This window comes from Haliotis cracherodii, unplaced genomic scaffold (genome assembly GCF_022045235.1).
Source record: "Haliotis cracherodii isolate W230 unplaced genomic scaffold, xgHalCrac1.p SCAF_4, whole genome shotgun sequence".
Taxonomy (NCBI): Eukaryota; Metazoa; Mollusca; class Gastropoda; order Lepetellida; family Haliotidae; genus Haliotis; species Haliotis cracherodii.
The window spans coordinates 5,274,522-5,297,910 of NW_027266297.1; the positions used below are offsets into that span (position 1 = coordinate 5,274,522).

The 23,389-nt window shown below is 41.6% G+C and overlaps 1 protein-coding gene across 1 annotated transcript; it reads right to left on the reverse strand.

Annotated features, from left to right (window-relative positions):
- Window positions 1–15,577: 15,577 nt before the first annotated feature.
- LOC139478428 (uncharacterized protein DDB_G0290685-like) lies at window positions 15,578–21,144 on the reverse strand. The gene is made up of 6 exons (XM_071260881.1): window positions 21,057–21,144; window positions 19,407–19,803; window positions 18,927–19,218; window positions 17,916–18,092; window positions 16,726–17,298; window positions 15,578–16,045 (listed from the first exon to the last, which is right to left on the reverse strand). The coding sequence occupies exons 1-6, from the start codon at window positions 21,142–21,144 to the stop codon at window positions 15,578–15,580; spliced, it is 1,995 nt and encodes a 664-aa protein (XP_071116982.1).
- Window positions 21,145–23,389: the final 2,245 nt, after the last annotated feature.

Below are 23,389 nucleotides of genomic sequence, written 5' to 3' on the forward strand. Positions count from 1 at the left end.
TGCCAGTGTATTCTATGAGAATGTCGCTATCTGGAGTTGGGCCGTGTATCAGGTCAGGCTTGATAACGTATCTAAGGTGGGTGAAGTCACGGTTTAGACTGCTCTGTCGAGACCGGGTGGGACTCATCTACCCGCCACATGGCCCACGGGAGTGGATATACCCGACACCACCACCCCATCCTGACGACGCCGACAGGTATGACAGCCACCTTAATTTGATTAACTCATTACATATCCTCAATAGTGACAGGTGTGGCTGTTTAGACAAACGTGAAATTTTATCAATGTTTAATTTCGTTTTCTTGAATTGTTTTACGTGAATATTCAAACTCAGCGTTTATACAAAAAATATATATACATCGTATATAATTATATATGCGTGTGTCTGTCTGTCTCTGTGTGTTTGAAGCACTGCTGGCTGTTAAGTGAGAGTTTATTATGGCCCCTCCATAAGGACGCCTACCAATATTAGCTGAAGTGGGACGTGTCTAAGCATATAGCACATAAATCAGCCGGCAGTACCTGTGTGAACCACACCTGTTTCAAGTCGTTATGGAGCCCGTCAGGTTCCCTGCGTTCCAGTTAACACTTGTAATACGTCACTGTCATGTCAAGGTATAGTAACACATTTTATTCAATCTTTAGTTTCAGACGCAAACGAAGTATTGGCATAATTCCAAATTCATTCCCTCTTTGCCCTTTTAAACGAACGAATATGTTTTAGTGATAATTTATGATACTAACATCGTCGGTTTGTCGGTTTCGTATCATCAATGTCGTGGTATTATTTGTTTTGTGAATATCTATGAAGGATTCTGCCAAGTCATATTCAATACGTGGTTTATCCCCGTTTGTGGAGGCTGGTGTACAGTCAGATAGCAACTCCTTAATTTATGATGGGTCCCGTCTTTATCTCAAAGACCACATTGACAGTGATTAATCTACAGTAGCATTTTCCTGTTGACTGTTGAACTGGAGTTATGTCCCCTGGGTCGGCATGAAAACGCCAGTAGTTCGCTTCCACGGGATATTTCATCAACACTATCTACATCGGTATACAGCTGATCTAATTAAATAAGAATTTGACTACTTCCCTTTCTTGTTTTACTACCCTAGCATACCTATGTGCGGATGGTCATTCTTACTAAGTTATGGCTTATTTGTGAGGCGGCACGAGAGCCGAGAAGTAAAAGTGTTCGCTCGTCGCGTTCGATTACCTTCTTGAGCACAATGTATGGACTCAATTCTTGGCGTTCTGCGCTATGTTATGACTCGAATGTATCTAAAAACGGTAAAAACAACACTCACTCACTGGGGGCCTTTGATTTGTTAATTTTAAGGAATGTGTGTCTCAGACGCCTTGTATGGGTGTATACGCCGCAATTCGCTGTGCAGAGTTGCGTCCCTTGGTCACGCCAGAAACCTATGACTGTGGGTTCGAATCCCTGTTCGCCCCGATTATGTTTCTAGGTTTGTCAACACCATACCCGTGCTTGTGGGTTTCACCGAAGTTGTTAACGTCTGAGACCTGCATCACTCCTCACACATTAAGCTGACACGCCGCGATATAACTGTAATACTGTTAAAAAAGCGGCGTTTTTGACCTAACTCACTCACACACTCACTATACCTGAAGACGAGACTTAATGACAGATACGGCACCTCACAGGGTCGGTGATCACGACCACGGGACCACATGGCTCAGTTAAACCCAAGCATCAATATTCATCTTATCAAAGTCATCACACTAGAAAACAAACAAATGAATATCAATTCATGTCGAAATCTCACAAAATACTCTTTTGAAAATGTATCTGTTTCAGAAACATGCTGATACAAACATTTTTTTATAGACTTTCAATACTGGAACCTTTCTACTTTAGTTTACACTGTAGATTCACTCATTTTGATAAAATGTTGTCTCACAACGTGGCGTGTTACTCCGGCAAACGCCCAACAATGCAAAACTACATCCTTACTTTCATGCCTGTATACTATAACTGCCAGCTTTAGGGCAAGACGTGACGACTCCTGTAGACAATTCCTCAACACTCGCGCTCTTCCTCTGCCTATACACGAATAGTTAATTACATATTATGAGCATGCCTTTTTCGTTTCCGATTTATTTTGTATTAAGCTCATTTCCGTTCCGAAGTTGTCTTATCTGATCCGCATTTCAACTATCGTAGTAGTAGTAGTAGTAATAATAATAATGATAATGATGATGATGATAATAATAATAAATTATGAAAACCGTAAAACATCGCAAAGGATGTACTGTTGCACTATTCATCAGTCATTACAGCGAGTCGAAGAGATTTTTAATTAATATATACATTCATAGCGTGCATATTTGGTTTCGTATAGACGCATATAATATGTATGAAGTGTCACAAGTGTTGTTAATATATGAAGTTTCTTTAATGTTCGAAATTAAAAAAACCCTCTCACTTATCATCCTCGGTTATCCAGCGTATTATATATCAAATATCTCAACGCTATAGTTTATCATAAAAGAATGGAGACATTAACACAGTGGATAATCGAGGAATCTCGCTCAGCAGCCCGATGAGCGAGTGAAGCTCTCGTATAATACCTAGGTAACCATGATCAGTGTTTATGCTGTTTCAGACATAGAGCTGAGCAGTCATTATTCCAGCGTGAAATGCACGTGCATAAATTATCAGACCTAATCATTACATCGTTGACACATTAACCTTTTGTCGTAGAGCAGAGCTTTTGTACAATTTGAGTTATTCCCTTTCCCGCAACTCATGCTTGTCGTAGGCGGCTAACGGGATCGGGTGGTCAGGCTCGCTGACATGGTTGATGCATGTCATCGTATCCCAATTGCGTGGATCGTTCCTCATGATGTCAATCATTGGATAATATTCGGCTGGAATATTGCCGAGTGTGGTGTTAAACGAACAAAACAAATAACTCAAAGGATAATAAGGTTATTTTAATCGATTCTCATGATATCAATCACTGGATTGTCTGGTCCAGACTTGACTATTTACAGACCGACATCATACAGGTGGAATATTTCTGAGTGCGTCGTTAAATAACAAACAAAGTGATAATTATTTTATAAAGACATTCACAGGGAAAAGTAATTACAGAAGTACTATCCCTGAAAATGCATACATCAGAATAATCCTAGAGAAGGGACAATGCTCTGTTCAGAAAAAAACGCTTCCCATGCTTTAATGTAAAAAACCTGTATTCACAGCCCTTCAGTGGCGCTGACCGTCCCAGTTGATGGCTTATATTATATAAGTTTACAATCGCGCCTATCAATGGCCTAGGTTGCACCCTCTGTTCTGGACACATGGGCATAATGTCGCAGGCTCTTATCTGGGTGTGATGGTGCTTACCTGGTACGTTGTGGCGATTGTATTCAATCATATGACCTATGCACACGTGTGACGTCAACCCTTAAAACAGAGTTACAATGAATGACAGCAGAGATATGCCCAACAATGCAATGGCGTGTACGAAAGTCTTCAGCCGTTAGATTAGAGGTAGCATGTATTATGGTTATATCCGACCGTTACGTGAAGGAAATTGTGATTATCTCCCCTTCACCCCGAATGTATTTGAATATGTTTCCGTTCCCCGTTCCCCAAAGCGAACTAAGCGCTGAGACCACCAAACTTTACATATGCGAGTTATTACAGCCACAGCGCTGAATTAGTTATGTTGAGCGGAGCCCTGGGTCTATCGCAAACACTGGCGTTAATGATATTGCAAACACTGGTGTTAATGATATTGCAAACACTGGTGTTAATGGGACGACTATTGTAAGGAGGCGATGGGGTATCATGATGGTTAAAGCGTTCGCTCGTTACGCCGAAGACCCGGGTTCGCTTTCCCACCTCGGTGCCCCCACTCTTTGCTATTGCTGGAATATTGCTATTAGCGGTGTAAAACCATACTCAAGACGAGCGCTCTGTGGGCCCCTGCTCCAGTTTGCCTTGCCTCGGGGTAATCTGGAGATGGGCCGCGGAACAGAGACTGTGTCTAACTGCTGGCCACTGACCATCCATACCCCACGAATACCATACGACCATGTGCCGATGTTAAGGAACTTTAATATTTTCATTTTCAAAACTATCCATGAGCAGACATTAATTAATGAACAGCTATTGAGATTGATTGTTAAGCATATGCCTACCTAGAAGCATATATTGAAATTGCAGTATTGTGACTAATGCATCGTACACCGTGGTACAAATGTACAACAGCAATGTCCACTCAGATCTGTTTCTTTATCCTCGTCAAATAGATTTCATAAATATGTGAGCCTGATTTTAGACCATGTATATCATCTAAGTATTTAACACGAAGCGTTCAGTAGTGAAAAACACGGAACTAGCTTGCAGTAGCTGATAAAACGGTGGATAACCGCTTTTCCACTCTAAAAAACATAAAACAGTTTTACTTTACTGCATTTAACAGAACTGATGTAAACACGACAGTTTTGCTGTTGTCATAAAGGAAGTCTACTGTCAATCTCATACGGGGGTTGTTAAACACCTGTTCTTTGTCTCATGCCGTGCCTAGCTATGATGTAGCCATGGACGTGTTTCGAGATATACTAGTACACTAAGGTATTATTTTTCTAAGGAGAAATCATCTGATTTAGTATTTTGCCGAAAATAATATCCGTTAAATGTTTCATTTGAATTTGGCGAACAATGATATGCATTGAAGATAGTCCCTCTTTGTGCTGGCTTATCATGGCAGGGTCAGAATGTGGGTGGTGTTTGCTACCGTCGGATTCACCAGCGTGTTGACATCAACAGACAATACACATCAAACACCGCCAACATCCCTGTCCGTTAGTATGACACAAGGCGGGGTCCTGTGATATCGCTTTAACACCGACGGTTGGAATCCGTCCCTTTGTGTAATAGAGTGAGTAGTTATAGTAGAAGTAGCAGCAGCAGTAGTAGTAGCAGTAGCAGCAGTAGTTGTAGCAATATCAGCAGTGGCAGTAGTTGTAATATCAGCAGTAGTCGTAACAGCTGTTGTAGTAGTAGCAGCAGTAGTAGTAGCATCAGTTGTAGTAGTGGCGGCGGCAGCAATAGCAGCAGTAGTAGTAGCGGCAGCAGTAGTAGCAGCAGCTGTTGTAGTAGCAACAGTAGTAGTAGCAGCAGTTGTAGTACTGGCGGCAGGGGCAATGGCAGCAGTAGTAGTAGCGGCAGTAGCAGCAGCAGTAGTAGTAGCGACAGCAGCAGTAGTAGTAGTAGTAGTGGCAGTAGTAGTAGAAGCAGCAATAGCAGCAGCATCAGATTGGAATTTGTGGTTGGTTGTGTATCGTCGCATTTTTATCGGCGTGCAGTAGTGGTAGTAGTAGTAGTAGTAGTAGTAGTAGTAGTAGTGTGCAAATATGTACATTAAATCCAATATTTGCCCCCACGCGAGATATCACTTGGGTGAAATTAAGCAATAACTCTTTAGAGATATAGCTATAATGAAATTACATCACAATGCTTCACAGACCATTGTGACGTCATCGGTTATCATGACGTCACAATCGAGTTACATCACTTATGTGAATAATTTTGATTTCACCCTTGTCACTTTTGATATCAACAATATCAAACACTTGTTGATGAGAGTAGTAGTAGTAGTAGTAGTAGTAGTAGTAGTAGTAGTTGTAGTAATAGTAGTTTATAAGACTTTCTGTTCAAAGTCATCACTTTCACGACTGAAGTTAATGTATGCCTCTTCCAAACATGGTATTGCTTATGTCCCCTGTAAACATTGCCACGCATACTTAAATGTACCCATATGCATGCCACTATTCCAGTAGATAGTATATATCACAATAGAGGCTTCTAGTTATATTGACCCACATCGTCATAAACTTCTTTTAAAAGACGGACAATGTTTGTTTCGCCAAACACAAATCATATGTGTAAGTATCCTTGATGGTTATGTACACACCAGCACGCTACTGCTGTACTGCCCTATTTCAGTCCCTACGACGCCAATTTCCCGACCCTGTGTGTTAGTACTGACAACCCACTTGGCTAGTACTGTACTATTTGTTTGTATTGTGTAAGTTCAGCTGGTAGCGTACTAGTTGGCTTACACTTCCCCTTTTGCCTAGTATGCACTGAAACAGGCTATAGGACATCCTTCCCCATCCCTTACGCTACACCATCACATCATTCATACATTATTATATTACCCCATCAGAGACTTAAATACTATACTATCACACCACAGATATAATATCATGCTCTGGAATAATTCATATGAAGCTTCACCAGCACAATAGTGATTACGACAGAACTCTCATTCACAGTTAGTATTGACTTGATAGTGACTTGACACCAGCATTGACTTGATAGTGACTTGACACCAGTATTGCCTTGATAGTGGCTTGACAACACCATTGACTTGTTGGTGATTTGACACCAACACTGACTTGATAGTGGCTTGACACCAGTATTGTCATGACAGTGGCTTGACACCAGTATTGCCTTGATCGTGGCTTAACACCAGTGTTGCAAAAACAGTGGCTCTTCGGCAAAACCATCTTATAACTCCAAATTGCCCATTTCAACAGAACTGTGAATCACACATGTAGTACTGTAGATACAGTTATATACATGACGTATTTATAGAACCATGAAGATCCGGGGTCTTCAGCAACCCATACTTGCCGTTAAGGCGAGATAACGGTATCGGGTGGTCAGGCTCGCTGACGTGGTTGATGCATGTTATCGTATCCCAATTGCGAGGATCGATGCTCATGATATCAATCAGTGGATTGTCGGGTCCAGACTCCAGTACGGCGTTAAAGAACAAAGTTATATGCATGTTGTTATACGTGGTCATACATTATTGTCAAGTGGTTATAATCATGCATACAGTATAATAATGCGGCCTAGGGCATGAGGTTCTCAGCATGTTGTACTGCAGTTCTATCCATGATGTTCTATGCAAGCATATAGTACATAACATGCGATTTTATGCGTTATGTTCCATAATGCATGCATACAGTACAATATGTACGGTTCAACGCATGGTGTTCTATGTATGAATATACATGTATTACAACACATGAAGTTCCATACATGATGTTCTATGCAAGCATATAGTACAACACATGCGGTTCTACACATTATGTTTCATTATGAATGCATACATTACATTACATACGGTTCTATGCATGAATATACATGAATTACACATGATGTTCCATACAAGATGTTCTATGCATGCAATACGGCGCATGTAATCATAATACCGACACCTCGTTCTACGTTTGGTTTAACGAATCGACAAGATCGTAGTAATGTGCACCGAGTTGACGGTGGAGATATCGACGTATCAGTAACGTGCATTCTCCACCAAAGTTTTGGATTCGAAAACCTTGTGTCACATGGTATGTCACGTGGTCGTCCCTGGTAGCACCGCGAGGACGTGTATTTCAGAGCTCTGTTTACCAGGGATGGACATTGATCGCTTGTTGTGTCATAATCAAACACAACCTCCATTGACAAACTGAGGCTGGAACACAAGCCCTCGCCTGTCACACGGTGCGTATGTGTGCGGGCATAGGCACAATATTGGCACAGATATGCTTCAACTATTTTTAGAGTCGAACAATGATAATATTCTATAATCCTTGAAAAGAACACAACTTTGGATGTGTTTTGGCCTTGATGTAGCACATGTATACAATTGAAAACATTCGACAGATACATTTTAGTGGGTTTTCAAACCTATATTTGACACTTTAACTCGTGATGTATTATTTATACATCACGCAATGAACAAAAAATAACTTCTTTAGTATATTGTTTTGTTTTGTCTTCATTGTTGACGTCGATTTGTAAACGCATAACTTTAGTAAACATGCATTTATCGAATCGTCATGACTTGGATAATAAGTACAGAGAACATAATCATGTAGCCAAGTCCAGTATTTTGTGAAAAATTGAAAACAAATAAAAAAACATCATATATGTGCTTAGTAAGACAAAACATGTCCACAAAAGACGATACTTGGGACACTGTTTTCCTAACCAGAATTAGTTTTAAGAACTACGGTTTAATTATTATGTTAACTGTCGGTGTTCTTTTTAAGATATCATACACACAATACATGTCAACGTATAACGTGTAATACAATTTCAACAATTCGCAATGCTTGGATCAAAGAAACACTTCATAAGATTCACTGATTTCTTTACCCAGACTAAACTTTTTATGATGAATAAATGATTGTGTTCATAAATGGGTTTTTTTAATATATGACTAACAAAGAATATAATTATAAAATGCACTTCTTTCGTAACCAAAATAAATAACATATACAATTTAAAATAATTAAATAAGGGTTTTGTTATTAAAAAATAATATATCTATGTTCATGAAAGACGTAAAAATACGTTACAAATGTATGATATAGGATTTTTACCAAATAAATAAACGTGAAAGAAGCGTTCTCGTAAATATATTGTATGTCTAAAAGTGTAGATAGTTTGGATGAAAATATATAACAAATATCAAATTGAAGTGACCTTGTTAATTGTTGCAACATGTTGCAAAGCGCGAACATCAAACTCATGATTTTTTCCCATTTAATCTCACCTTATAAACTTTGTCTTGATTCATCTTAGCTCATAGATTTGGCACTTTTGGGGCTAAAAAAACCCAATGGAAATACAAAAAGAAAAGACTAAACCAACATTGTTTACTATGTTTAGTTGTGTAGAATAAATCTAGGCGTTCAGCTGATTTGCACAAAATTCAATTTGACAATAGGATCATGGTTATTATGTGTTCAAATGTTTGAACTAAACTTGGTCGAAACTCATTTGCCATTGTCAAATCGATACGTTTTGTTTTCGTGTTAAGGAGACGGGAATTTATGTACATCTGAAGCGAGGTTGTTGCTTGTTTCCACCTGAAATACAAACACTGTATTGATCTGTTGATTCCCTCTCGACACACACGGTGTCACTGCCCCCCCACCCCTTTCATACCGTATACCTTCTCAAGGTCCCACCACACCCCTCAGTTTTCAAGCTCTTTTTTCGAAGAATGTGTACCTGGTGATCTGTACCAACCTGAAACGTGCGGACACAACGCCTGATACTGGAATAGATGTATGACTTGGAGATGGGGCATTTTTCCACTGAATTTTCGGTATACCCTTTCAGTCACAATGTGTCATATCTTACCATATAGCGGGATGTGCCTTACTGGCTTCATATATCATATTTAAGCTGGGCAGCAAAATGAACTGTACCTATCAGCTATCACCTATTTTGTCACATGTTTGATTTTCAATTGAAAATATCCTAAGTTAGCGATGATATATCCAATAGACTTAACTGTACTGGCGCTTGGTAAGCACTCTAAGAATACTTCTACATTCAAAGCTTAATTTGATTTACATTTTATTAAATTAATAAATATTAGTTTACTACACAAAAACTAATGGGTATCTCAGACATCTTATCTTTCAACAAAAACATAAAAATATGCTTTTTTCGGCCCAAATTTACATTTCAATCATGGTAGGTAGTCGTGTGGTTGCAAATTCATTCCTTACTCCGTCTTCATTGAGCCAATCTATTTTACACCAAATACCCAGTCACAGGTTACTTTTTACAAACTTGCAGGAGTGAGAGATGGTTACATGGACGTAATATAATTTAACAACAGTTCTTTCAATTGCATAAAAACACTCTCGGTATAGTTTCTTTTGCACCTCAGTGTATATCAAATGTAAAGGCCCCGCCTATTCATATTACAATTCTATGTGTTTACGACATGTTTATTTTCAGAACATCAAGCGAACAATTTATTTGTTTTGAAAAAAATGAGGGCAAATTATTTCACACAGTTGTTTTCGAGAACACTTCTATTTTTCTTATAGAAAAATTGACTGACCATTTACTTTTCTGGAAATATTTGGTCATGTCTTTTTAAGAGTGATAGAGTGAATAAGTGATTTGGGCCTTACGCCGCTTTTTGCAATATAACAGCAACATCATAGCGAGGGACGCCGGAAATGGGCTTCACACACTGTACCCATATGGGCACTCCAACCCTGGCCTTCGGTGTGACGAGCGAACGCTTTAACCACTCGGCTACCCCGGCAACCCTCTTTTTACAAGAAGGAGCCGCACAGTTGTATCAGGACCCCAGTATGCCCAGCCAACCATCTGTGTGGCAAACCAAAGGCAAACTAGTCGTTTTCATTCAGTCAATATCTCTTTTCTGTCAAGCAGTAAAACCCAAGCTCCATCCACGAGTTATACACAATGGATTCATGTTTACACTTAAAGGGGCACTAAGCTCGGGTCAGTTGGCAGTCCCAGCTTGTTTGATTCAGGTCATTGAAACAAAATGTTACCCGTCTGCTAACTCATGTTGTATAATGTTGATCAATTTACCAATAAATATATCCTGATTACATAGCAACAACGTCATAGCAATGTCTTAATTTCACGCAAGCCACAAGTAACATTTATATCAGTACTGAAAATGCACATCAAAATATGTATCTTTTTCGTGGACTTTAATAGTTATGGTTACAGCCCAACACACTGTACCCATTACATTGTATTCTGTAACAGGGTTTCTTTCAAAGATATTCCATTTGTATTAATTTGTATTATTGTATATTGTTTGGTATTGTGTACAGATGTGAATTAGGTTAAGCACAACGGACAATATTCTAGTTATCAAACACAACTGTTTTGATGTATAAATAATTTGTGAAAATCTTTCTTCGCTCAAAAAACACAACATTCCACGTTTTCATGTGAAAACTGTGTCATGTTTTCATATGAATTCTGCGTGTTGTGTCATGAACAATGTGTATCGTGTTTCCATGTGAACAAAGTGTATAACGTTTTTAATTTGAACAAAGCGTGTCATGCTTTCTTGTGAATACTGTGTGTTATGTTTTCATGTGAAAACCGTGTGCCAGGTTTTAAAGTGAACTAGGCGTATTATGTGTCCATGTGAACACTGTATCATGTTTCCATGTGAACACTGTATCATGTTTCCATGTCAACACGGTATCATGTTTCCATGTGAACACTGTATCATGTGTCCATGTCAACACTGTATCATGTGTCCATGTCAACACTGTATCATGTTTCCATGTCAACACTGTATCATGTGTCCATGTGAACACTGTATCATGTTTCCATGTCAACACTGTATCATGTTTCCATGTCAACACTGTATCATGTGTCCATGTGAACACTGTATCATGTTTCCATGTCAACACTGTATCATGTGTCCATGTCAACACAGTATCATGTTTCCATGTCAACACAGTATCATGTTTCCATGTCAACACTGTATCATGTTTCCATGTGAACACTGTATTTTGTTTCCATGTAAACACTGTATCATGTGTCCATGTCAACACGGTATCATGTTTCCATGTCAACACTGTATCATGTTTCCATGTGAACCCTGTATCATGTGTCCATTTCAACACTGTATCATGTGTCCATGTCAACACGGTATCATGTGTCCATGTGAACACTGTATCATGTGTCCATGTGAACACTGTATCATGTGTCCATGTGAACACTGTATCATGTGTCCATGTCAACACTGTATCATGTTTCCATGTCAACACTGTATCATGTTTCCATGTCAACACTGTATCATGTTTCCATGTCAACACTGTATCATGTGTCCATGTCAACACGGTATCATGTGTCCATGCCAACACGGTATCATGTTTCCATGTGAACACTGTATCATATGTCCGTGTCAACACGGTATCATGTTTCCATGTCAACACTCTATCATGTGTCCATGTCAACACGGTATCATGTGTCCATGTCAACACGGTATCATGTGTCCATGTCAACACGGTATCATGTGTCCATGTCAACACTGTATCATGTTTCCATGTCAACACTGTATCATGTGTCCATGTCAACACGGTATCATGTGTCCATGTCAACACGGTATCATGTTTCCATGTCAACACTGTATCATGTTTCCATGTCAACACTGTATCATGTGTCCATGTCAACACAGTATCATGTGTCCATGTGAACACTGTATCATGTTTCCATGTGAACATGGTATCATGTTTCCATGTCAACACTGTATCATGTTTCTATGTCAACACTGTATCATGTTTCCATGTCAACGCTGTATCATGTGTCCATGTCAAAACGGTATCATGTGTCCATGTCAACACAGTATCATGTTTCCATGTCAAGACTGTATCATGTGTCCATGTCAACACTGTATCATGTTTCCATGTCAACACTGTATCATGTGTCCATGTCAACACGGTATCATGTGTCCATGTCTACACGGTATCATGTTTCTATGTCAACACTGTATCATGTTTCCATGTCAACGCTGTATCATGTGTCCATGTCAAAACGGTATCATGTGTCCATGTCAACACGGTATCATGTGTCCATGTCAACACTGTATCATGTGTCCATGTCAACACTGTATCATGTTTCCATGTCAACACTGTATCATGTGTCCATGTCAACACGGTATCATGTGTCCATGTCTACACGGTATCATGTTTCCATGTCAACACTGTATCATGTTTCCATGTCAACACTGTATCATGTGTCCATGTCAACACAGTATCATGTTTCCATGTCAACACTGTATCTTGTTTCCATGTGAACACTGTATCATGTTTCCATGTCAACACTGTATCATGTGTCCATATCAACACAGTATCACGTGTCCATGTGGACACTGTATCATGTTTCCATGTGAACACGGTATCATGTGTCCATGTGAACACTGTATCATGTGTCCATGCCAACAGTGTATCATGTTTCCATGTCAACACTGTATCATGTTTCCATGTGAACACTGTATCATGTGTCCATGTGAACACTGTATCATGTGTCCATGTCAACACAGTATCATGTTTCCATGTCAACACAGTATCATGTGTCCATGTGAACACTGTATCATGTTTCCATGTGAACACTGTATCATGTGTCCATGTCAACACGGTATCATGTGTCCATGTCAACACGGTATCATGTGTCCATGTGAACACTGTATCATGTGTCCATGTCAACATTGTATCATGTGTCCATGTGAACACTCTATCATGTTTCCATGTCAACACTGTATCATGTTTCCATGTCAACACAGTATCATGTTTCCATGTGAACACTCTATCATGTTTCCATGTCAACACTCTATCATGTTTCCATGTGAACACTCTATCATGTTTCCATGTCAACACTCTATCATGTTTCCATGTGAACACTGTATCATGTTTCCATGTCAACACGGTATCATGTTTCCATGTCAACACTCTATCATGTTTCCATGTCAACACGGTATCATGTTTCCATGTGAACACTCTATCATGTTTTCATGTGAACACTGTATCATGTTTCCATGTCAACACTGTATCATGTTTCCATGTGAACACTGTATCATGTTTCCATGTCAACACTGTATCATGTTTCCATGTCAACACTGTATCATGTGCCCATGTCAACACTGTTTCATGTTTTCACGTAAGAACTAAAAACTAAATTTTCCTGTGAACACCAAATACTTTTAGGCATAGTTAAATTACCATGTTTTCATTTCTGTTTATATCATGTTTCATTAATTCTTTCAATATTACGTTTTCATTCGAACGCTTTTTTACAACATGCAATGTGTTTATGCATTTTACAATCATTCATTGTAACAAATTTTGACCTTAATATCACAAACAATGTGTAAAATAAAAATGATATTCATTGTAATAATATATTGTGCGGTTTAAAATAAACTGCAAGCAATATGTTTTTAAATCATAGTTCTGTTCGTCTTCCTATTTTAATACGTGAATGTTATTTATAAAAAAGCCCACATATATGTTAAACATTTTATCAAAATAGCCAATGTCATGTATCTGTTCTTTTCAATTTGTTGACTTTTCTTGTATACGTCACTTTTCATTAATCCCTTCCATGTTGTGTTTTACATTTTACAATCATCTTTTTTTTTCAACATTTTAACGTACTTTCAAAAAGAGACAATTGCCTATCATGTTTTATAACACTATAATGCGTCGTCACTGAAGGCAAATGTACCAAGACCTCCCCAGCATGTTGTGAATGGGCTCTAGCTGGACTGACCTATGACTTCATAGCCCAGACATGTCAAACCTCCCTCACGAGACTTCCTCGTGATATTTCCCGTCATGCTAGATATTGGAACATTATTATTATCGTTGAAACTGTTGTCAGACTGTTTCATTATCATATAGATGTCTGTCATAATACATTTATTTATTTTTATAAATTGAGTTGTTGGTTGTACGTACAGCTCACAACCAATAAGCAGCAGTCCCAACAACATACGAAAAAACATCAAAATATAAAAGTTCCCAGAGTATGGATGCGTCTGTATCATCGGAAAATCCAGTCTTGGGTGATATCCAGTCATGTGGTGTTAAATCACAGTATCTGATATCGCGTGACTTGGGACATCTCGTGTGGGGCGAGATCGATTCATGCGGCGGCCATGTTGTAGGGCTGGTGAATCCTTGCTTAACCATGTGTGCACAGGGGCGATGGGTTTAGAGCGCCATATAAGTCTCTTATGCTTGTCGTGTGAGTTAGTGGAGACAAGGCACGCTAAATCTCCACAGTAATTCACTAATCTCATATCGCCATGTCAAACAAAGATACTGTTGTTCAGTCGTTTCATTTTTTTCTATGAATAATATTTATTCTATCATCCAAGTGATGATGTTAATATGTGAATGTATGTTCGTTCTTGTTGTATTCATAATGATAGTAAACATAGTCAAATATCCATTATAAACACCCTCTGGATCTGAGTAGAAACAGGGACCTGAATACTCTCTGTATTGTTAGCGGTGTTGAACAGGACTTGTACTTAAACCCGACCCACGTGATGTAATGACTTTATTTTCAACATGTGGACACTTCCAAGTGAACCAATAACCTCCATCTAGCTAACTATAGGCAGACATGTAAAAGCAGCAATAGTTACAACGATGGCATTCAAGAGCGCCCCATCTTGACTTGTGAAGTTAATGGTGATGAGAGAATAATGGTCAAAACTGCCTTGGAAATGCTGGGATATATAAAGCCGGTTAAATGTATAACGACACATAATCACTAACAGACATGACATATGAAACCTATTAATCAACAACCCCGCCGTGATATTGCTGGAAAATTGCTGAAAGCGGCGTAAAACCCTATTCACTCACTCACTACTAATCAACAAGATCAAACGGCAGGTTTTAGTGCTTGTGTCTCTGATGATATAGCAGAAAGAGCCAGCGAGTGAGCGAGTCCCTTTAAACATATCCGCGATATCACTTGTCCCCATCACCTTTATCCTTTTCCCCATCACCTTAATCTCTGTCTCCGTCACCTTTATCTTCGTCTCCGTCACCTTTATCCCTGTCTCTATCACCTTTATCCCTCTCCCCATCACCTATATCAAACTCCCAATCACCTTTATCAAAATTCCCATCACCTTTATCCCTCTCCCCATCACCTATATCCAACACCCAATCACCTTTATCAAACTTCCCATCACATTAATCCCTCTCCCCATCACCTTCATCCCCGTCCCCATCACATCTATCCCTGTCCCCATCACCTGTATCCCTCTCCCCATCATCTTTATCCCTCTCCCCATAACCTTTATCCCCGTCTCTATCACCTTCATCTCCGTCTCCGTCACCTTTATGCTTGTCTCTATCACCTTTATCCCTCTCCCAATCACCTTTATCCCTCTCCCAATCACCTTTATCCCCGTCCCCATCACCTTTATCCAACTTCTCATCACCTTTATCCAACTCCCAATCACCTTTATCCAACTCCCAATCACCTTTATCCCTCTCCCAATCACCTTTATCCCCGTTCCCATCACCTTTATCCAACTTCTCATCACCTTTTTCCAACTCCCAATCACCTTTATCCCCGTCCCTATCACCTTTATCCCTCTCCCCATCATCATTATCCCAGTCCCCATCACCTTTATCCCTGTCTCTATCACTTTTATCCTTTTCCCATCACCTTTATCCTTTTCCACATCACCTTTATCCAACTCCCAATCACCTTTATATCCGTCCCCATCACCTTTATCCAACTTCCCATCACCTTTATCCCTGTCCCCATCACCTTTATCCAACTCCGAATCACCTTTATCCCCGTCCCCATCACCTTTATCAAACTCCCCATCACCTTTATCCCTGTTCCCATCACCTTTATCCCTCTCCCTATCACCTTTATCCCTCTCCCCATCACCTTTATCCCTGTTCCCATCACCTTTATCCCTGTCCCATCACCTTTATCCCTCTCCCTATCACCTTTATCCCTCTCCCCATCACCTTTATCCCTGTTCCCATCACCTTTATCCCTGTCCCATCACCTTTATCCCTCTCCCCATCACATTTATCCCTGTTCCCATCACATTTATCCCTGTCCCCATCACCTTTATCAAACTCCTCATCACCTTTATCCCTGTCCCCATCACCTTTATCCCCGTCTCCATCACCTCTATCCCCTCTCCATCACCTTTATCCCATCCTCATCACCTGTATCCCTGTCTCTACCACCTTTATCCTTTTCCCCATCATCTTTATCCCTCTCCAAATCACCTTTATCCCTCTCACCATCACCTTTTTCCAACTTCCCATCACCTTTATCCTATTCCCCATCACCTTTATCCCTCTCCCATCACCTTTATCCCCACCCCATCACCTTTATCCTTGTCTCTGTCACCTTTATCCTTTTCCCCATCATCTTTATCCCTCTCCAAATCACCTTTATCCCTCTCACCATCACCTTTATCCAACTTCCCATCACCTTTATCCTTTTCCCCATCACCTTTATCCCCTCTCCCATCATCTTTATCCCTCTCCCCATAACCTTTATCCCCGTCTCTATCACCTTCATCTCCGTCTCCGTCACCTTTATGCTTGTCTCTATCACCTTTATCCCTCTCCCAATCACCTTTATCCCCGTCCCCATCACCTTTATCCAACTTCTCATCACCTTGATCCAACTCCCAATCACCTTTATCCAACTCCCAATCACCTTTATCCCTCTCCCAATCACCTTTATCCCCGTCCCCATCACCTTTATCCAACTTCTCATCACCTTTTTCCAACTCCCAATCACCTTTATCCCCGTCCCCATCACCTTTATCCAACTCCCAATCACCTTTATCCCCGTCCCTATCACCTTTATCCCTCTCCCCATCATCATTATCCCAGTCCCCATCACCTTTATCCCTGTCTCTATCACTTTTATCCTTTTCCCATCATCTTTATCCTTTTCCACATCACATTTATCCAACTCCCAATCACCTTTATCTCCGTCCCCATCACCTTTATCCAACTTCCCATCACCTTTATCCCTGTCCCCATCACCTTCATCCAACTCCGAATCACCTTTATCCCCGTCCCCATCACCTTTATCAAACTCCCCATCACCTTTATCCCTGTTCCCATCACCTTTATCCCTCTCCCATCAACTTTATCCCTCTCCCTATCACCTTTATCCCTCTCCCCATCACCTTTATCCCTGTTCCCATCACCTTTATCCCTGTCCCATCACCTTTATCCCTCTCCCCATCACATTTATCCCTGTTCCCATCACATTTATCCCTGTCCCCATCACCTTTATCAAACTCCTCATCACCTTTATCCTTGTCCCCATCACCTTTATCCCCGTCTCCATCACCTTTATCCCCTCTCCATCACCTTTATCCCATCCTCATCACCTGTATCCCTGTCTCTACCACCTTTATCCTTTTCCCCATCATCTTTATCCCTCTCCAAATCACCTTTATCCCTCTCACCATCACCTTTTTCCAACTTCCCATCACCTTTATCCTTTTCCCCATCACCTTTATCCCTCTCCCATCACCTTTATCCCCACCCCATCACCTTTATCCTTGTCTCTATCACCTTTATCCTTTTCCCCATCATCTTTATCCCTCTCCAAATCACCTTTATCCCTCTCACCATCACCTTTATCCAACTTCCCATCACCTTTATCCTTTTCCCCATCACCTTTATCCCCTCTCCCATCATCTTTATCCCTCTCCAAATCACCTTTATCCCTCTACCAATCTTCTTTATCCAACTTCACATCACCTTTATCCCTGTCCCCATCACTTGTATCCAACTCCCAATCACCTTTATCCCCGTCCCCATCACCTTTATCAAACTCCCCATCACCTTTATCCCTCTCCCCATCACCTTTATCCCTGTTCCCATCACCTTTATCCCCTCCCCATCACCTTTATCCCTGTTCCCATCACCTTTATCCCCTCTCCATCACCTTTATCCCCTCTCCATCACATGTATCCCTGTCTATCACCTTTATCCTTTTCCCCATCATATCTATTCCTCTCCAAATCACCTTTATCCCTCTCACCATCACCTTTATCCAACTTCCCATCACCTTTATCCTTTTCCCCATCACCTTTATCCCCTCTCCCATCATCTTTATCCCTCTCCAAATCAACCTTTATCCCTCTACCCATCACCTTTATCCCCTCTCCATCACCTTTATCCCCTCTCCATCACCTTTATCCCCTCTCCATCACCTGTATCCCTGTCTATCACCTTTATCCTTTTCCCCATCATATTTATTCCTCTCCAAATAACCTTTATCCCTATCACCATCACCTTTATCCAACTTCCCATCACCTTTATCCCTGTCCCCATCACTTGTATCCAACTCCCAATCACCTTTATCCCCGTCCACATCACCTTTATCCCTGTTCCCATCACCTTTATCCCCGTCTCCATCACCTTTATCCCCTCTCCATCACCTTGATCCCCTCTCCATCACCTGTATCCCTGTCTCTATCACCTTTATCCTTTTCCCCATCATATTTATCCCTCTCCAAATAACCTTTATCCCTCTCACCATCACCTTTATCCAACTTCCCATCACCTTTATCCTTTTCCCCATCACCTTTATCCTTTTCCCATCACCTTTATCCTTTTCCCCATCACCTTTATCCTTTTCCCCACCACCTTTATCCCTCTCCCCATCACCTTTATCCCTCTCCCCATCACCATTATCCCCGTGCCCATCACCTTTATCCTTGCCTCTATCACCTTTATCCCTGTTCCCACCACCTTTATCCCTCTCCCTATCACCTTTATCCCTCTCCCCATCACCATTATCCCCGTCCCCATCACCTTTATCCTTGTCTCTATCACCTTTATCCCTCTCCCATCATCTTTATCCCTGTCGCTATCACTTTTATCCCTCTTCCCATCATCTTTATCCCCGTCTCCATCACCTGTATCCCCGTCTCCATCACCTTTATCCCTGTTCCCATCACCTTTATCCCTGTCGTTATCACTTTTATCCCTCTTCCCATCATATTTTTCCCTCTACCTATCACCATCATCCCCACCCCCATCACCTTTATCCCTGTCGCTATCACTTTTATCCCTCTTCCCATCATCTTTATCCCCCTCTCCATCACCTGTATCCCCGTCTCCATCACCTTTATCCCTGTTCCCATCACCTTTATCCCTGTCGTCATCACTTTTATCCCTCTTCCCATCATATTTATCCCTCTCCCTATCACCATCATCCCCACCCCCATCACCTTTGTCCCTGTCGCTATCACTTTTATCCCTCTTCCCATCATCTTTATCCCCGTCTCCATCACCTGTATCCCCGTCTCCATCACCTTTATCCCTGTTCCCATCACCTTTATCCCTGTCGTTATCACTTTTATCCCTCTTCCCATAATATTTATCCCTCTCCCTATCACCATCATCCCCGTCTCAATCACCATTATCCCCACCCCCATCACCTTTATCCCTGTCGCTATCACTTTTATCCATCTTCCCATCATCTTTATCCCTCTCCCTATCACCATCATCCCCACCCCCATCACCATCATCCCCGTCTCAATCACCTTTATCCCTGTCGCTATCACTTTTATATAAAAAAATGCTAAACGTTTTTTTGAATGTTTTCTCACACATAATTTAAACTTTCTTTGCTTATCTTTATTAAACACTTGCGTTACCATAGATACTCTTGCCATTACAACGCTCACAGTGAACAGACAGGGCAGATTATCAGCAGCAGGGTTGGGAATACTTTGGATAACGACTGGCCACGTGACGAGATATTAAAGATGGGCAGAATTTTTGTGTATGGCTGACTAGAGCAAGGCGGGTCAACCAGAGGTTGCCTTTGTCGATTGTTGGAGTCCCAAATCCACGTGACATTCGGGCAAGGGGGGAACTGACAGGAGGGGGTACAGATCGATATAGCCGCTCATTTACCTGAAGCTCACATGTAAACATGGGTTGGAGAGACGCTTCCTGAAAAACTCGGGCAGTTGTGAACTGAAATGACCCTGAGGCTGCCTGATGCCTTCCTCTCACCTTCACATGGGTCTCCCTGTCTTGAAGCTACCCTAGGTGTTACCTTGGTAGCTGGGTAGCCCCTAATCTCACCATCACATGGGTCTCCCTGTCTTGAAGCTACCCTAGGTGTTACCTTGGTAGCTGGGTAGCCCCTAATCTCACCTTCACATGGGTCTCCCTGTCTTGAAGCTACCTAGGTGTTACCTTGGTAGCTGGGTAGCCCCTAATCTCACCTTCACATGGGTCTCCCTGTCTCGAAGCTACCCTAGGTGTTACCTTGGTAGCTGGGCTAGCCACTATGGCTAGCACACTAGCACACTAGTGAAGTGATCCTTGATGAACGAGGCAACCTTTCTAGAAGAGTAGTGTGGTGGAGTTTGAGGAGCGGGTTAGCTCGTTCAACAGACTAGTGTAGTTGAGTTTGACGAACGAGGTTACTCGTCTGACAGACTGGTGTCATGGTCCTCGACGAACGAGCTTACTAGTCTGACAGACCAGCGTAGTGGTATTTAATGAACGAAGTAGCTCGTCTGACAGACACATATAGTGATATATAATGAACGAGGTTCCTCGTCTGACAGACTAGTGTAGTGGTATTTAATCAACGAAGTAGCTCGTCTGACAAACATATATGGTAGCATTTAATGAACGAGGTTACTCGTCTGATATCGGAACTCTCGTATTTCTTTAACTTGATATGTTCCAGCAGAATCCACATCGGCAAATGGTCTGTCACACGTTGACATGTCGAGCCAACACTTAAATCAACAAGCAACCGGGGTAGACTAGGTCTTCAGCAATGCATGCTTGCCGTAAAAGGGGACGATACTTGTCGTAAGAGGCGACAAACGGGATCGAGTGGTCAGGCTCGCTGACTTGGTTGATGCATGTCATCGATCACAATTGCGTGGACCGGTGCTCATGATGTCAATCACTGGATTGTCTGGTCCAGACTCGATTATTTACAGACCGCCGTCATATAGCTGGAATATTGCCGAGTGCGGCGTTAAACAACAAACAAACACAATTAACAAGCTACACAGCCCGTTGTTGATGATCGCAATGGTGGAGATGATGGCGATGATGATGCTTTATTATGATAGTGTTGAGCAACATTTACATGAAATTATAAGATGTTACTTACTAATTACAATCTAATCAAGGACCTTGCCGTGCATTGTTCCACGATGCCAGCTGATCAAGGGATGCATGTCTGGACAGTAGTTTGTGTGAGATTGTCATAATGTCTCCTCCTAATCAGCTAACAGTAATCCCCATTGACATACCTACCGTGTGTCGGTGGGAGTTTGGAGGGATAGGTCTCTAGTGTCTACACGGAGTTGCTGTACTCACGGTAATTCTATCCTAACACTATACTGTCATGTGTCCTTGTACACCGTGTCCAGTGAACTATATCTCATGCTCAACGTACTGAGTCAGTCTCGTGGTGTGTCAATTGCCAAGTGTCCATTGTTGTGTGTCAAACTCGTGGGGTGTCAATTGTCCTCCGTCCATTCTTCTGTGTCAGTCTCGTGATGTGTCAATTGTCCTCCGTCCATTCTTCTGTGTCAGTCTCGTGATGTGTCAATTGTCCTACGTCCATTCTTCTGTGTCAGTCTCGTGGTGTGTCAATTGTCCTCCGTCCATTCTTCTGTGTCCGTCTCGTGGTGTGTCAATTGTCCTACGCCCATTCTTCTGTGTCCGTCTCGTGGGGTGTCAATTGTCCTACGCCCATTCTTCTGTGTCAGTCTCGTGGTGTGTCAATTGTCCTCCGTCCATTCTTCTGTGTCCGTCTCGTGTTGTGTCAATTGTCCTCCGTCCATTCTTCTGTGTCAGTCTCGTGGTGTGTCAATTGTCCTCCGTCCATTCTTCTGTGTCCGTCTCGTGGGATGTCAGTTGACCTCCGTCCATTTTTCTGTGTCAGTCTCGTGGTGTGTCAATTGACCTCCGTCCATTCTTCTGTGTCAGTCTCGTGGTGTGTCAATTGTCCTCCGTCCATTCTTCAGTGTCAGTCTCGTGGTGTGTCAATTGCCCTACGCCCATTCTTCTGTGTCAGTCTCGTAGTGTGTCAATTGCCCTACGTCCATACTTCTGTGTCCGTCTCGTGGGGTGTCAATTGTCCTACGCCCATTCTTCTGTGTCAGTCTCGTGATGTGTCAATTGACCTCCGTCCATTCTTCTGTGTCAGTCTCGTGATGTGTCATTTGACCTCCGTCCATTCTTCTGTGTCCGTCTCGTGGTGTGTCAATTGTCCTCCGTCCATTCTTCTGTGTCAGTCTCGTGGTGTGTCAATTGTCCTCCGTCCATTCTTCTGTGTCAGTCTCTTGATGTGTCAATTGCCCTACGCCCATTCTTCTGTGCCAATCTCGTGGTGTGTCAAATTGCAATGTGTCTATTGGTATGTGTCCGATGTCCTGTGTTCATCGCCCTGTGTCATATGGCTTATGTCCTTTGTCCTTTGTCTTGTGTGTGTGTGTGTCTAATGTGCTGCGCATGTGTATATATTTACTTATTTGAACGATGCCAAACCTGTAAGTGAACAGACTTTGAAAATATTCCGTTCTTGAACAATAAAGGTGCCTCCTTTTTAATCAAGGACAGTTAGGCAGTTAATTGGTTACATAGTTCACCTGTAACCTAGAATATGTGTTTGATTCCCTCCATTTGTTTCTTGTGGAAATGGCCGTTTTTGACAGATGTAAGTAGAAACAGCTATAAATGTTGGCCACATAGTCAACCTAGTAGGTCACCTATATCAAACTGGACGCGGGTGGGCAAAGTCCCCTAGGCGTGCAAGAAACATGTGACCGTGGGTTCGATTCCCAGAATTTTTTATTTTGTTTCTAGATTTGTCATCATCCTGAGTTTCACCAAAGTGGTAAACGCCTAAGACCTGCATCAAGTTACTCCCACACCAAGCTGACCCCGAAACATATATAACCAAAACACTATTCAAGGCTTAGCTAAACCAAAATCACTCACTCACCCGCT

What these genes read in the sequence shown, in the direction of transcription:
- LOC139478428 (XM_071260881.1), bottom strand. Translation starts at nt 21,144, where the DNA reads ATGTCAACGTGTGACAGACCATTTGCCGATGTGGATTCTGCTGGAACA. An exon ending in AGAGTTCCGATATCAGACGA is followed by an intron (nt 19,804 to 21,056) that starts GTAACCTCGTTC and finishes ATGGTGATTGAG; the next exon opens with ACGGGGATGATGGTGATAGG. An exon ending in GAAGTTGGATAAAGGTGATG is followed by an intron (nt 18,093 to 18,926) that starts GTGAGAGGGATA and finishes GGTGATTTGGAG; the next exon opens with AGGGATAAAGATGATGGGAG.